At 39.0% G+C, this 16850-nt stretch overlaps 2 protein-coding genes across 2 annotated transcripts; one reads left to right on the plus strand and one right to left on the minus strand.

Annotated features, from left to right (window-relative positions):
- The first annotated feature begins 1124 nt into the window (after positions 1-1124).
- cfap70 (cilia and flagella associated protein 70) lies at positions 1125-13850 on the plus strand. Its single transcript, XM_026377610.1, has 28 exons — positions 1125-1278; positions 1637-1823; positions 2454-2549; positions 2690-2760; positions 3886-4065; positions 4326-4508; positions 4825-4919; positions 5333-5423; positions 5633-5770; positions 6198-6350; positions 6533-6619; positions 6856-6947; positions 7165-7225; positions 7317-7499; positions 7665-7796; positions 7893-8021; positions 8265-8398; positions 8590-8705; positions 9153-9362; positions 9882-10030; positions 10448-10600; positions 10871-11032; positions 11411-11500; positions 11767-11868; positions 12246-12293; positions 12664-12762; positions 13504-13546; positions 13720-13850. The coding sequence occupies exons 1-27, from the start codon at positions 1207-1209 to the stop codon at positions 13504-13506; spliced, it is 3216 nt and encodes a 1071-aa protein (XP_026233395.1). The 5' UTR covers positions 1125-1206; the 3' UTR covers positions 13507-13546; positions 13720-13850.
- LOC113174617 (transmembrane protein 138-like) lies at positions 13509-16606 on the minus strand. Its single transcript, XM_026378696.1, has 5 exons — positions 16494-16606; positions 15173-15361; positions 14842-15013; positions 14552-14627; positions 13509-13621 (listed from the first exon to the last, which is right to left on the minus strand). The coding sequence occupies exons 1-5, from the start codon at positions 16604-16606 to the stop codon at positions 13509-13511; spliced, it is 663 nt and encodes a 220-aa protein (XP_026234481.1).
- Between the last annotated feature and the right edge of the window lie 244 nt (positions 16607-16850).

Genomic DNA, 16850 nt, shown 5'->3' on the forward strand with positions numbered 1-16850 from the left:
ACTCTGGCGAAGAGCGCCCCCTGTGTCTCGGAGGACGGATAACTCCTCTTGTGGAGCAGGTGGGAAAAACTATTTTAATCTATAAAATCATCGATTGAAGTAACAACATACAAAACAGTCGAAATGTAACTAAGGAAATTTACTCAGGTGCTACTGTACAATTTTAGGTACAGTTCAACTGTTTCTCTTTTTCAAGGCAGCTTTATACTTTTTCTCCACTTGGCTATGATTCAATGAGAAATATTGTATTGTGTATTCAGTGACTATTTACTTTACAAGTTGTATTATTATTTGCATAAAAAAGCATAGTACATTTATGAAATGTGTTTTTTTTTTAATAATTTACAATCAAATCACATAGTTAATTATACAGAGTTGTGTCAATTATTAATACTATTAATTGACTAACTAAATGTATTGGTTAACAGTTTTATGTTTCATAGTTCCAGATTTGCAAATGTGACTATTTGCTTTTCCTATTTTGTATATTGTACTTGTCTGTATGTATTAGGAAATAAACAAAATGGTCTACTTTGAACTGCTGCGCCACCAGCGAAGTTTCCTTTGAGTGCAGTGACTCCTGCTGCCACAATATCACTATTACAGAACTCAATACTACTAATTTCCCATAACATATGCATAGTGCATTTCCGCTACAGCTGCAGGGAAAGGAACTATGCAGCTGGTAAATATAGAGTGAACTCAATCAAAGTGGATTTGGTTTTCTCATGTGCTTCTGTTTCTTGATATAATCCGAGGCTGAATCAGTGATGATTTGATTTATTGACTGTATGCTTGGGGTCAGTGCCTACAGGTGACTCCACAGTGCTGTGCTGACTATGCATAGTCCATGTTTCTATTTCTATACCATTAACCTATAACAGTTTCCCACCTGTCACTGGGCCAGAGGTGAAGCCTAGACAGGCCTATTGTTATTCTGTAAATTGTCTGAAACAGAACTTTATATGACTTTTTTTTAACACACAACATGATATTAACTGTCAGAATGTATATGACAGGTTCACAGTGAAAGAGGTTTTTGACAGATATTGCTGAACTGTCCGACATCCTATTTTCAAATTGTCGTGAACGTCCCACCACGTTGAGCACCGTTGCCACGGAAACGGCGCCGCCTATGCAAACTCAACTCGTCTAAAACAGCATCTACCTGCTAAATTTGATCTGTGGATTATCTAACGTTACACAATGGATGCACCAGAAGACACCGAAGAAACATACCTCGCCATAAAAATAACTGTCATCCGTGGAAATAAACTGGTAAACTCGTTTTTTTTTCGTGAACTACACACGCTAACTAGCTTAATTAGGTGAACTTACCGTGCATGACGTAGCGTTAGCTAGTCACCAGCTGCTAAAGAGTTAGCTAGAAGTTGGGTAGTTAACGTTAACAGCTTTGTCACTGCTGGTCATTGTGCTGCTACATTAGCAGCTTTTGAATTTAAATTTGTGTTTTCTTTTTTGCTTCACTACTTTAATTCAATGTTTAATGAGATTAAGAACACTGAACTGGACAAGTGACTGGGACTGTATGAGTAAAATACAGTAAACCCCTGACAATGTTTTAGGACTAGCTGAGTCCACCTGAAGTTATATATTCTGTTTGTTCACTTTTCAGCAAGGAAAAAAGGCAGACAGCTTCCAGAGTTTTCTGCAGGTTGCAGTTGATGGAACGCTGCTCGGAGAGTCAGACAAGAAACTGTTCAACCCTGGGGATCAGTGTGTGGACTATGACTTTGATTGCACCTTCCAGTGTCCCAACAACATTCAGGCACTCAGTGACTTTTCCCACAAACCAGTTATATGTAAGCTAAGTTTGAATGTTGGTCTTCTGATATCTGACATAACTAACAATTAGGCTAAGTAGTGTCTGATACTGAGCTTGCTAATCATTTGTTTTTGTCTGCTGCCTGCCAGCATCTTCTTGAATACTACACAGGTTATGACCACATAATACATAGACTGACAGGAAATTACGTACAGTACATCCTTAAGTCATTCCATCACAGCCGTCAGAGAAGCCTGATACATGGAAGATTTAGACTTTAGTGTATGCTGATTCTATAGAATCAATTATGCATATATATATATTATTTTAGTATTTCTGTAACATGTTCCAGCCGGGAGACTTTGAATTTAAACTTGGACCAGTTATAATTATTTTATTAGGCTGAACTGTGTCTCCTAACTTTACACAAGCTTCACCACACTAACTAGTGGAAGCGCTAGTGATTTGACTTTTACTGCAGTGCTATTGTCAGTGGATAGTGATATTTATGATTATGAACATAATTGGTAGGTTTGTGAACCCATCCAATACCTATTTGTGCTGATATCCTGCAATGACAAAGCACTTCCAGCTCACATCAATCTTCAAAACACTGAATATCCGTACTCACAGTAAAACTTAATTTGTATGCTTTTGTTCTGGTCAGTGACAGTGATAGAGTTTCTGCCTGAAGAGAAGAAAATTGAGGCGAAGACAGCTGTTCTGGGCCAAGCTGTGGTTGATCTGCTGCCACTGCTGAAAGGTACGGTTGTACCCATTACAAACTATGTTTTATATTGTAATGAAACAAACCGATCTATCTGTCACTTGCTTTATGTAGAGGCCAAAACAGCACTTTATAAAGCTTTCATGACGGGGCACGTTTTTCTCTTCTGTCTTCAGGTCAGCGCAGCTTCTCATCCACAGTCCAACTGAAGCCAGCAAACAGCTTACCAGTCAAAGACTCTTTCCAGGTTGGTTGATTAATACATTTACCTATCTATCATGCTCACTTGTTGTTAGGGTCGGGATTTGGATTATTGCATGAAAGTATGTGTACAGTGTTCCTGTACATCTCCATCTGTGTTATCAAAAACGTATTGAATTGCTCATCAGCGAGTGATGCTCATACTAGTATATTGACAGCTTTCATAGCTTCTTATTTAGAAAGTTAAATTGATAACATTTGTCAAATTAAGTTTAGTATTAAATTATTGTTAGTATAGTAGTTTCCTACTATTTTTTCCTTCTATTTTAGTAGGTTATTTTTCAATATTATATTGCATGCACACAAGGAGACACACATGCACTTGCAGGTAATGCAATATGTATATTTCTGTCAGGGATTTCACAGTAATCCACTGATCTACAGGACATTACAAATTATGCAGCTACAGCATGTACCATTAAAGGTGACTGCTGGCAAGTAAACATACTTGTTGGATTTTAAATGTTCAAAAAAACTAACTTAATGTTTGAGGAACACATTTGTTAAAGCCACTGAATGTGTACTTAAATTTAACTTGTTTGAAAGAAAACTACAGGGCTTTAAGTGCCACAAATCAGCACTAGATAAGTATTTAAAAACGTGGAACTACTATCTGAGGAATTGTATGTAGTTTAGTTTTGGGTTGCAATTATTATATTATATATATTATACATATATAATTCAGTGGATTAGCCATAGACAGACATTGATGTGGTTATTGTATCTATGAATGGTTTCTGGATAACTGTATAAATAGATGTTAGCTGTTTCCACCAGATTCTTCTATCAGTGAATGTTTCATGATCACAGAGCAGCATGAATGTGGAGACGGCAGTTAGGGCTAAACAGAAGCAGGTGACCAGTCAACTCATTTCAAAGTGGAGGAAGGAGGTAATCCCCATCATCACAGCCAGGACAGTTTCAGTTAGAGCAAATTTAAAACCTTTAAAATGTTACCAAGAAAATATCTTGGGGCATAGCCACGTTACAATATTTCATCATGCTTTGCTCTCACCAGTATTTGGGAAAACCCTCAGAACCTCTAGTACATTTTACAGTCTTTAAAATGTTTGAATAATATATGAATAAACATGAAATGTGCCTTTTGCAGCCAACTCTGGAAGTGAGTATCAGTGTGTCAAAACCAGTGCTATCTGAGATTGAAGTCTCAGCATCCAACCTGATGAAGGTAACAGTGGAGACAGCTTACTCCATCCCTGATTCATGGATGCAGCTGTCTGGCCCTCCCTGCACATATGCTGCTGCCCTGGAGGTCCCACTTAGTGCAGAGGTGAGTGTTAACACTGCTTTTCATGCACCTTCTTGTTTTTTTTTTTCTAATGAGAAATCATACATGGATCATATATTTCTTTAGTTAAGTTTGTTGAAAGCGTAGCCATCCAACAAAAAATTTAGAAAAATATATGTTTTCATCAAGTAGGGTTAAATTTAAATGTAGCTGCCACAATAAGAGTATCCCAGTTCCTAATCAGGATTTTTGCAGGATGAAGGATTTTAACACTGTTGCTGCACTATTGCTCTCATTCCCAGAAAGATCAGATGCTGGTGTTCTGTGAAGGGCAGATGAAGTCAGGAGGCCAGAGGGAGGAATATGGCAGACAAAAGAAGAGGCCTCATCAGGCCTTGCTGGTCCCAGGGAACCACTTCCTGCCAGAAACATATTTCGAGGCAGAGCCCATAGAACAAGAAGACGGCGAGCTGACTAACTTAGAGGTAAGTGCAAATACCACCTGCTCCTGTTGGCGATTGTGTTAGTGAGAATAATGTGTTGATTGATTTTACAGTATGTCGGATTACTGTCACAGCCACATGTGAAGATGAGGTGTGTTACATAAGGGCCTTTCACATAACAGATATAGCTATACTTAGGTTAAGTTCAACATACAGAAATGACCAATTAGTAATGATGTTTTAGAGCTGTAGAAATGGTAATAGTAGGAAAGGTAAATCATCATTAGTAGCATATTTAATACTGTAGAAGATTAACTAAGCATTGACAACGGGACTGAAAGTCTAAATGTTCCTACAGGACCAGGCGTTTCGTAATGAGTCAGAGACCAACAAGAATAGAGTGAGCTGGGACACAGAGATGTGCTGCTTCCTGGATGCAGGAGGAAATACCAGGTGAGCCACACAAAGAGTTCACTCACTCTCCTACTTGACTATCATGCTACCTGTTGACCATCACTTTTCAACAGGGAAATACAGTGATCATGGTGCTGTATCTAGAAAAATAACCTAATTTTACGGTCCGGTAATTTCAGGTTAATAGTTGACTGTACGATACTACCTATTGAAGGAAGAGAAAGAAAGGAGAGGTCATGCAAAAGCTCTGCGATATGTGTAAAGTTAACCAGTGTAAAGTGTAGAATAAGTCAAAATACGGTGAAGTAAACTGATTAATAATGTCTTAATATTATCGACTTTTAGAAAAATACAAAAGAGAAAAATAAACATATAACAAGCAAAGAAGGAGTGAAATGCAGCATTAGATGTGGAAATTACTACATAAAGAGAAATGTTAAATGCAATTTCAGGCTACGGCAGAAGATCACTGAGTGCAGACTGTGGCCAGTGGAGATTATGAGGTCGATGAATGTGCTTGGAAAAGCAGTAGAAAACAAGCAGGTGAGACAAAAGATAGTTTCAAAAGTATTTTGAAGTCCTCCCTGAATTCTATCAATTCTGCATTGTTCATTTTCTAGCCCCCAGCTAGGCTGAGGCAACATCCACAATCATTTCCTGTTTGGTTGTTTGAAAACATGATGCATGGATTAATGACAAATGTTAACTAACTTACAGACTGCGTGTGCATGTGTGTGTCTGCCTGTGTAAAGCTCTCTGAAGAGAACCCAGAGATCTCTTTCCATGGCGTCGCATTTGTGGACATGGGACGGCTGCTATATCCTGGAGTCAGCCGCATCCGTGGAGCATACAGCATTCATCCTTTCTCTGAGACGGAGTTGTTAAACAAGGTCTCACAAATACACACATCTACAGCATCTCCTTTGCATTTTTTTGGGGGGTGTTTATCTTATTTATCTTTATGTATATACTGTCAACTGGGAATGCACGGACTAATTCGATCTTATTTTTAAAGAAGCTTTTTTTGGATGTATGCATCAGTTCCTTTTTTTTTTTTTGTCTAATCTTTGTGTGTTCAAGAAAGATGTAGGTCCTCAGATGCATGCTGCACAGCAATGTCACCCTTCGTTGTCATGTTACTTTAGTTTTATATTTTATCAAGAAATGTAATTGACATCGTGACCTTTTTTGGAAAAAAGAGCATATGTGAATCATAAATAAACACTACACTAAATCTAACTATAACTAAATAATCCTAGCACTGGCGCTATGTTCCCCTCCCTTAAAGTGACTTTGTTGTTTATGGTGTATTTAAAGACCAAGCGGAGTGTGAGTGTATTAAAGGAGTATGTCAAGACTGCAGTCAGCCAGGCCAAAGCTCGTGCCAGCCCAGCTGCAGGCTCCTACAAGGGAAAACCAGGGAGGAACTTGGATGCAAGCAGCAAGGATCTAAAAGAGCCCAGCAAAAAGGTTAGAGAGGTTCTGAGTGTCAGAATTCATTTTAACATGACACATACATTCCAGGAGCTTAGATCCTAACTTGAGATTTAAGTATACAAGTTGTTGTATAGTTACAAGTGTTTTACCAGGATTTCCATGTGTCTGTGAAGTTTGGACCCTAATATAATAATCTATTTTCATTATGTCGGCAGCCTGGGAATCAGAATCGGATGTCTGCAGCTGACAATGTGGCCGACAGCTTTACTGAAACTGAGCTTCATGTCAATACAGAGGGAAATGTAATGCCGCTAAACAGCAACACGACTCCATATAGATTTAGTTCACTCATTTACTGTAAAAGGTGGTTGTAGCAACAGTTTATTAAATATACACTAAAAGGAGCAGAAACGTCATATTTTATTTCTGTACATCTTAAGTATTGTAAAAGACTGTAAACCTATATCCAGTTTACATGTTTTCTATTATGCAACAATAATCCTTACACATATTAAAAACTTATTCTTGTTGATGACAGATGTATGTGGAAGCCAGAACTTACATCATAATTGAGATAGCCTTGGATAAACCTTTGGTACCCAAAACATCTCCAGCTGAGCTGGCCAGAAGGTAATGTGTTGGATAAATCCTCATTACACTGTGGAGAGATTGTTAACCTGAGCTAATATTCACTTCTAAAATCAACTGGTCTTTAACAAAAACTTTTACTTACTCTGTAAAGGTTCTACGTTATTACATATGGTCAATGCTCTGTGGGTTTCTGACTGAAAGACTGTGGAACATGAAGGAATGAGAATATGCTGAGATCTGTCTCTATTTCTTGTAGGGTGAGGGTATTGATCCCACCTAGACCTCCACTTCCAGCCGGTCCTAGCAGAGCAGAAAGAGTAAAACACCAATAAATACACAAAAAATGGGCCATACAAGTGGAGATTTTCTTACTTTCTGAATTCTCATCACTGGTTTATTCTCTTGTAGGCTGTGCTGGACTTCCACAGACAGGTAGGCAACGTGGTGTCTCATGTTTCAGACCAGTATGTGAAATTGTTTGGCGCAGGATATAAGCCATCAGAAGATTGCAGCCAGGAACAAATGAAAGTTCAGCTGATTGGAACACTCAATGTCTCTGGGCGATACTTTGCCTTCAAGGAGCAAATGAAGGTCAGAACATCTACACACATCTCTGGTGGATTGATGCAACTTCAGGGAACTCTGAAACTATTACTGTATTTGGAGCAAATATGTTGTTCATCAGGTTATTTTTCCAGCACCAATGACTCCTCTGTCACTATTTGTTCATAGTGCATGTGTGTTTCTGGTGTGTAGCATGCAGTGGTGCGGATTGTACGTGACAAGATGCAGCAGACAGAGCCATTCACTGACCCTCAAGAGCTAAAGGCTTTCACCAGTAAACTCTATGTCTACCTGGTGGATGAGATGCATGTAGCTCTTAACAAGGTAACATGTACATACATGTGTACGTATATACTATATACTGTATATGTATATAGAGTATATGCTTGCTCTATGTTCACTATATTCTTTCTTTCTTAGATTTATTCAGATGACATTGATGATGACTCCACAGATTTGATCCAGTTGAGTTCTTCTCAGCTCAGACATTTTGCCAGGGAAGCTCAGCTTACTGGGGATTATCAGCAGGCTGCTCAGTGCTACCAAGAGGTACAATAATATGCTTTCTATGCTTCCAAATACCTTTAAATAAATGAGGAAAACAACTTGCTGAAAACCCTTTTGTAGTCATAACTGTGTTCATGACAAAAATATGGTTAGTCATAAATGTCAGTGGATTCATTTTCACAATTTATGTTGCAGCAGGGATTGATAATAATCACTATGCAGACAATTGCTCTGGCTGGTAAAATAACCTAAATGCCCACTGAATTTGTATTTGTTTTTCTGCAGCTAGTGGTGAGGCACCCCCATGAGCCTTCCCACAAATTTGAGTGGGGAAGCCTTTTCATGCTGACCGGAGACTACATGAAGGCTAAAGAGTGTTTCCATGATGCAGTGTCCATCCAGCAGGCTCACCAACCAAGGTTAGGAATAATAAAGCTATTATTGCTTCAGAAAATATCTGCTAAAAGAGATTAATGAGCTAAATACACCAGTAGCCCAGAGAGTATACAGGCAGCCATATAATGCAGGCAAAAAGTGAGCAGGTGAAATTTACAAAAGATGTCGATTCCAACTGCACATTTATGTGTCTGTATCCTCTTGTATCTTATAGTCTGATGATGTGTGGGGTCTTGGCAGCAATGTTTGAGCATTATGAGGAAGCCCAGACCTTCCTGGAGCGGGCCACCAATATACACCCACCCAGTGTAGTGGCCTGGACACTTCTGGGTGAGATGGATGTCTGCATTGCTACTTAGTCTTGTTAAACCTATGAATCTGACTGTCTACCAGCAGTCTTTTATCAAATATATGGTTGCCATAGAAAACAGTTTGTGATTTACAATATAATGGACTCAGTCTCAGTCAGTTTGAGCTACACAAGAAACTTTGATCTGATGTGTTTTTTTATGGTTTAATTGTTTGAACAATTTTTTACATTTCATAACTTTTTTACATTCTCATAATAAAGACAGTTTCATGGCCTTAGGTAGGTAAGAGCTGATAGCTTCATTAGTTTGTGTTCCTTTTAACTGCTGTTGTAGGTGTTTTTTTAAATTAATAGGAAAGAAAGATATTCAACAAAATACTTAATGAAAACTAATGAAATCAGCACAAATATAGACATACATGCTGAAACATCTAGTTCCATTATTCATTTCTGGGTGTGCTGTCTAGGTTTGCTCCATGAGAGCCAGGATGAATTCATCTTGGCTGAAAGAGCTTTTCTGGAAGCTAAAAAGCAGCTGAAGGCAGACGAAGCAAAAAAGCAGACCCAGAGGGAGGAGGAGAGAAAAGACAGAGAGAAAAACAACAAGAATGAGAAAGACCAGCAGGACAATGAGGAGACAGACAAACCAGCATGCCCGTCTCCCACTGTTAATCAAGGTAGGCAAAGCAGGAAGACATGCATCAAAAAGGACAGAAGGACAGTGGACTCTCTACGGTTCTTCAACTGATGAGGACTAGCTAAGCAGCAAGCAGAGATGGCATTCGGGGTCCCAAACTAGAGTAAAACATAAGTGCTAGGGGAGACTCTTAGGTGTATCACTGGTGACTGAGGAAGGATCAGTGAGGATTTGGTTTGTGCCTAACGCACATTTATTCTGGTCCCAGTTCTTCTTTGTTCTACCAGATTTGCTATACTGAAACATTACTTATTTACTAATTTTACATTACATGGAGTAAATGATGGCACACTGACATCTATTAACACATCACGGTTTTCAGTTTGTAGCATGTTCATATTACTGTATACATGATTTAGATGTATTCTGTTGCCCAGAGCCACCTGCTTGTCTAGTCTTTTCAGTCTGTGGCACACTCCAGACTGCAGTGTGTGAGACACTGACTATGGGTCCCTGGAGCAGCTGATGTTACCTGACAATATTACTGTATTTTTCCTAGCAGACCCAGAGCCTGTTGACCAGGACTCAGAGAGGCACAAAGAACCTTTGGCACAGAGTGTCAGCTCCACATCAGCTCCAACTAAACACTTCTCCTCCACCATTTACACAGAGACTGTCAGTTTCCTGCTACAGAACAATGCCCTGCAGGTATAAACACACATGGCCAAGCTGACCAGGCAAATGCACCCACACTGGTCAAAATGAATTGTATATTCTACAACTACAACTGCTGTACTGTATTTTGTTCTGTGCATGCATGTGTGTGTTGTAGGGCATTTTTAGCCAATATTGGTTTTCTGGCACCTGGAGTTACTGTGGAAAACTCTGATTTTATCCAAATGTTTTTTTAGTAAGTCAAACTTATAAGACTAAATACAATTAAACATTAACATTATCAAAATAGATTTTTTTACAGTTGGTTTGGTGTTCAGCAACTGATTTTCCAATTTCAGATGTCACAGATTTTGAAAGTCTGTCAATTATTTTTTTCTATGCCTATATTGCCATCAGTGATTCAAATCACACTAAAATAGTTATCAGCTAACATTGTTCTCTTGTTGACAGATGGCAGAAAAAGCTCTGGCCCAGGAGCTGCTGTGTTCAGAAGGTGGTCGCAGTGTTACCTACCTCTTTCATCAGGCCCAGTTGCAACTGCTCAAAGCTGACTATAGCAGTGCTGCTGCCAGCCTCAAAGAGGCACTGTTTTACAGAGATCAGGTAATCAACTGACTGTTGGCTGCATGCTTTACTGAAGATAGAGGCCATTACTCTTCCTAGTTTCAGCAATAAAGTTATAGTTACTGCTCTAACAGACAATTCACCACTTATCTTTAACTACATTATGTGTGGAAAACTTGCCACTGCATTGAAATGTTAAATCTTCCTCCCTGACAGGCACCACAGATTTTTCATGTAGTATTCATATTCAGTAAGCCTGATTAAAAACACATTTATTTAAAAATAGCAACTCCTCTGAACATTTGGCAGGATGCAGATTTGTGGGCTCTGAATGGTCACTGTCACTACTTGCAAGGGGAGTTCGCTGATGCCCAGGAGAGCTATGAGCGGAGCCTGAACCTCCCACAGCAGCTACCAGACTCTCACCTTGTCCTCCTCCGCCTGGGTTCCATCTATCAACAGAGAGAGAAGGTCAGAAATTGAGACAAGCTTTACTATTGTCCAAACAGTCAGGTAGTTTATCTATGCATATTGTATCTGCTGTTGAGTCAGCGAAGGAGATTATAGTTGGTGCACTTTCAAAAAGTCTGCACCTTCCCAGGCTTTCAGGAAATTTACCAGTGAGAGCTGCCCATATCTCAGAAAAACTAGATACTCTGAAACACTATAATGAAGCATTCTAGTCATACAACACTTTTCTAAAATAGCAAAAATGTCTAAAAGGTCATGAGGAACAGTGGATTTTCTTCAACTTTCTTCATTCAAATTAAACCACATCTTAGTAATTGTAAAACATCTTGTGTGAAACCACTAACTTATACAGTGTAATTTTGTGCTTTTAACTTTCAGTTTGAACAAGCCAAAGTTGTCTACCTGCAGGCTTGTGAGCAGTCTCCATCCTGCCTGACCTGGCTTGGCCTGGGCATTGCTTGTTACCGGGTAAAACCTCCACCTCCAGAACAATGATGGAAACTTGAAAATATACTGTTGAGCTTGATTAAGCCCCAAAAGGGTAATGTTATTGAAAGAAAATGTGTAGAATATGAAAGTGTTACAGGGTTGTTTTATGCAGGCAACACTAGAAGTAACGCCTTGGTGAGTGCTGCATGAATTACTGTTCTGATGCAGTCTTAAACAAAACCAGGGTTACTCTTGGAGTTTATGTTATGGTTATTATGTTTATGAATGTGTATATGTGTCTGTAGCTGGATGAACTGTACGTAGCTGAGGAAGCTTTGACTGAGGCCAATCATTTGGACAACCAGAACGCAGAGGTGTGGGCTTACCTTTGTCTGATTTGCTTTAGGGTAAGTGATGACGACTCACACGCTACATAGACAGCTTTTCTCTCTATATATCATCATAGAATATGACACAATGAGCTGATACCTTCCCCTTTATTTACCCCAGCTTTTCTTTAACCATATAAGCATAACTAGCCTGTTTCTAAGGCTTGTAAATTAATGTTCGTGGTATTCTATAGTATCCCACAATCATTTGCTGGCCAGTCACTTATCCTTGTTGTGCTCTTCAGTGAGTAAAGGCAAGTTAAGCTTATCCCTCAGGTCCAATAAAGGACACGCCTGTGTTTAGGAATGCAGCCCCAACTCTAACTAGGACATGGTTAAACACTGTTTGGCTTTTTCTTTTGAGGCTAACCATGTGATGAAACCTTTGTTTACAGGCTGGCAAACAAGAGGAAGCTGAGCTCTATTATAAATATGCAATGAGGGTGAGTTGGCTTGGTGTTTTGATCTTTGAAAGTGTTTTTAAAGTAGGCCTTTGAAAAGTGACTAATTCATTTTTCACTCATGAATGATGCAGTGAAATTTATATTGACAAGGTTTTAAGGAACAAGGGGAAAGGGAAAACATATGAATATTAGTTAGTTTGTGTTTTTACTAAAGAGAAATGGTCTAATAGAGACTTCCTTGTTTCTTTAGTGTTATCATTCAAACATCAGATCATTTATCTAATTTTGTCATAATGTGTAAATTTAACTAAATTTGTCCTTGTAGGCCAAGCCCAGTATTAAAGCCAGATTTCATGTTTTAATTTCTCTCTCATCTGATGAAAATGACTTCTCCTTTCTTGGTCTTCAGTTTAACCTGCAGCAAGAATCACTCCTGAAAGAGTTAAATGAGCTGAAGGATCAACTCCGCTTCAGTCATCTGGTTTCATTCTTTGGAACAAGCTCTGAAGTACGAGTTTAAATCATATCACCAAGGCCATGACATGCATACACACACACACAGTTGCTAAATTCAAAAGACATTTTATTTTATCTTATGCATGTATATTTATTGACGCCTAAGATCAAAATGAAACACAGCTGGTCCTGATACACATGATTTGTCAGATTCTACAGTAGACATTAGAAATAAGTAAATGACAAAGCCATAATAAAGTGAAATATTGTTTAATTTTGACAGTAAACACAAACTAAAAGCCACAACAATGTATACAAAACAACTGCATTATAGTTTTTTATGTACAAAATTAATAGAAGAAAAGAGAAAAGAGCATGTGGTGAGTGGAAACAAAATATATATAAAAAAAGAAATCATTGTCCCAGACTTTGGCACAATCCTCCCCTGATCAGGAAATGTTATGTGGAATGTATTTTTTTGGCTACAATTCCAAACAAACACTTCAAACAGATTCTTAATGCATTTGTAAGAAGAAATGCATTTTAGGCCTGAATGTGCTCCTTACAGCAGTTAACGTTTTGGAAATTGGCGTTTTCAAATGCTTTTGGTTTTGTGACAGGAAATTCATTTCAAATAAATGTCCTGTAACTTGTAATGGTCAATTTTTGACAATGTATGATTTAAAAAATGCAGACTTCATTGTGTATTGTTCATTTGCTTTCCATACTGGCAGATTCAAGGTGCCATTTTACATTAGTTCTGACCTCCCTGGCATCATGTGCTCTGTTGCAGTGAGATCACTGCCTGACCCGAGCGAACATTTCTCGCAGCCACGGTGAGTCCTCATAGAGCCGGGGGTCACCCAGATACTCAGAGGTCCTCTTGTAGAAGTAGTAGTACAATACAGAAACTGTGAACAGCAGCATATTTAGGAAGGTTTTACAGTAACACTAAAAAAGCCAAAACACGCAGAGAATACACTTGTTTCCATTTATTTTTAATTTCTAGGTGCCCTGAGTCAGACGACCAAATTCCAAAGAGCTTGAAAATTGACAAAGGTAAAGGGAAAATCCCCCAAATATTCTCCTGGACTTGCATTCAAGCTGAATTCACTCTCTTGTCATAAAAAAAGTTGAGTTAGGTAATACATGCTCTTTTATAGTTTGCATGATTAATTAGCCATTTCCATGTCAGTGCCTCCTACTGTATGGTAGGACTTTGCAAAATGTTTAAGGTTAATCTGAGTTAATCTGATGATTGTACATAGATGTTAGCCATGGACAAAAAGTAGACAGAGGAATGGGGAAAGCCCCACCAGCATTTACAACCACATGTGGGATGATTAACATGATGTACTGCTCAGCCCAGCAGAGTTTACAGTGTCTTAAGGTGGGCTCATAATAAAAAAGATTTTGTAAATTAGTGTTGCAACACCGGATCAGACCCTGAATAACTGTCTGGGTGGGTCTTAACTCTAAGGAGCAGAAAAAACAAAGAGGCTATCATGGATACAGTACGTTCTCATAAAGGATCACCTACTGAGAACAACAAGTAGACAACACATGCTTTGATCCTCTTACGAGCTTATACGTGTATGAAAATCACATGGCACATGTGAGATCTGTAGAGAGGATGTATTACACTCTAATCTTAGTCTAAAATACAGTTTTGATCATTAGTATTATTATGATTACTTCGTTAAAGATAGTTTGTGAATATGTTTTTGACATACTGATCTACAGACAGCAGTAATTCAACATGTAGACCTGTAGACTGGTTTGATAAAAAAAACATTTCAAATAAATACACTGAGTTGGCATTAAAAAGGAGGGAGTCTTACCGGTTCTTTGGAAGACAAACAGCACCTGAAGACCATCTGTCCAAATATATCTGTTGGTATTTAGCCAACGCAGATTCTGAAAACAAAAAAAAAAACTTCTTATGGGCAAATAATGGGGACATTTACAAGGTATACAGATATTTCCATAAGAAACAAGAGTGGACTTTAAATCCTCTAACTTTTTAATAAACCTTTTTAAAATAAATATTGCATACACTAAGTTAATTTCAATGCAAGCACACATAAAAGGTTTGGTTATACTACAGTATGCTGTTTGTGAATCTGCGTACCATGAGCCAGGAATGGAGTATGATACTGAAGGTCAGGTAGAGAGCTGAGAGCATTAGCAGAGCTCTAAATCGCTGCAGCAATATGGCGACCAGGCCGACTTGGAACACGTAGGTGTTAAACAGCATCAGGAGAATGATGACCAGGTTAAACAAGGTGGAAATGTCCTGGATACTGTCAAATCAAAACATAAGAAGACAAGAGAAGGGGAGACAAATGTAAGAGCAGAAGTAAAGAGGAAACACCTTTAGGCAACCAAAGTATACTACAGTATTTAGGTCAGAATTGTTTTCTCCTGTTAAGCTGCTGAATCAGTGAAGAACCTCTACTTACATGAATAACACCAGCTGGACAGCTGGTTCAGCCCTTAGCAGCTCGCTGAAGGAGTTGACAAACAGGTCAAAGGAGAGCAGGCTGAGCTGAATCAGCAACACCAGAGAGTAGTTGCTGGTCTGGAGCGTCTCCGGCCCGAAGGCTGGGCGCCCGGGCGGACTGTGGTTCCACGATGGATCCAAGGCTGCACTGCACGCACGCGCACACTACACAGAAGCATCAATCCACACACAATTGTCCTGACTGGTTGGACATTTGAGTGACACGTTCAAATGTTTCCACTCTGATAGCTCGAATGCATATGAAGTATGACGGATTCAACATGAGCGCTCCATGTTGTGTTGGGAAAATCAGTCTAGTTTACTTGAAAAAAAAAAAAAAAACATTTTCAAAATGGGAAGCAGGGTCAGACGGTTGGAAGAGCTGCAGCAAAATCACAGATGCCAACATGTCACAACTGTCACATCAAAGGATTTCTTGGACTGTCATATCAAAACTGGTGAGGTAGCAGCCACAGTACATCCTGCAGAGGTTCTGTGGAGAAAGACAGGAGACGCATCATTTTTCTTTACTTTGCACTGTAACTCTTAATTCATCTTTGAATCTTTGCCAACATAGACTATGTCACCAAATAATTGGTCACCTGAAGAAGGACAGAGAGGAAGAGGATGACAAAATAAACTGTCACCTGATGAATTACACTTTTAAATCCTGGAGGGAGGGGCTGATACCTCTAGTAGCAAACTCATGCAACAGTGACTGACGCATGAGTTTACCTGCACCACCCTGAGTCAGCCTGCTTGGTCATTTTAGGGTGACATCACAAGAGACATATCCTCTCACATCCAGATAGTTAGGAAGAAATATGTTATCTGTGCATTCTCCAGAGTAACTGGATCCTTCTTCTGGAAAAAAATGTGCTGTTTACTTTGTCAGTGTTATTTTTACAGCACTGAGATACACAAATCTGTCCACTCTCTCTCATTTATATTGACATGGATCTTAAAATTAAAACTTCCTGCACATCCAGATGCCAAAAAGGCACATGGGTAAACCTTTACTTTGAATAAATAATAGTAATGAGATTTTTACAAATGTCTAGCTTTAACTAGCCAAATTCCAAGCTTCCAGCACACAAAACACTAATTATGATTAAATTACAACTCTCTCTACACAAGGACAATTGAAATTACAGTTTACCGTTAAGTAGAAAATCAGCTTCTCTCCCATAGAGCATCCATTTGTGATGATACTTAATTATAATCCCAGATATTCAGACAACGACAAACAGCCTTTCCAGGTTTCGTTCTCATCCTCTCACTAGTCATGCGCTTGTTTGATGTAGATGTCGTGGAGAGGACAGGTCCTCCTTTCACTGCTATTGCTGCCACTCAGCGTATTAAGTGTAAATCTTCGTCTTGGCTCCTCTGCCATCTTGTGAGCCACTATCCAACAGGTGGATCCTCTTATGACCCCTGTATTTATAACTTGGCACAGCCGTAGCAGGTGTGGTGGTGATTAGGACTACTTCTAAGCACTGCAGCCTCGGCCGGGAGACTGCTTATTCTTGAAATGTGTCCCGCTGGACATTATGTGTTAGCAGCCTTACTGACCCCTTGGCAAAAAATATATGTATATAGTATAACCAGTGCATATAAGAACAATTTAAGTTTAAGGT

This window comes from Anabas testudineus, chromosome 3 (assembly GCF_900324465.2).
Source record: "Anabas testudineus chromosome 3, fAnaTes1.2, whole genome shotgun sequence".
NCBI lineage: Eukaryota > Metazoa > Chordata > Actinopteri > Anabantiformes > Anabantidae > Anabas > Anabas testudineus.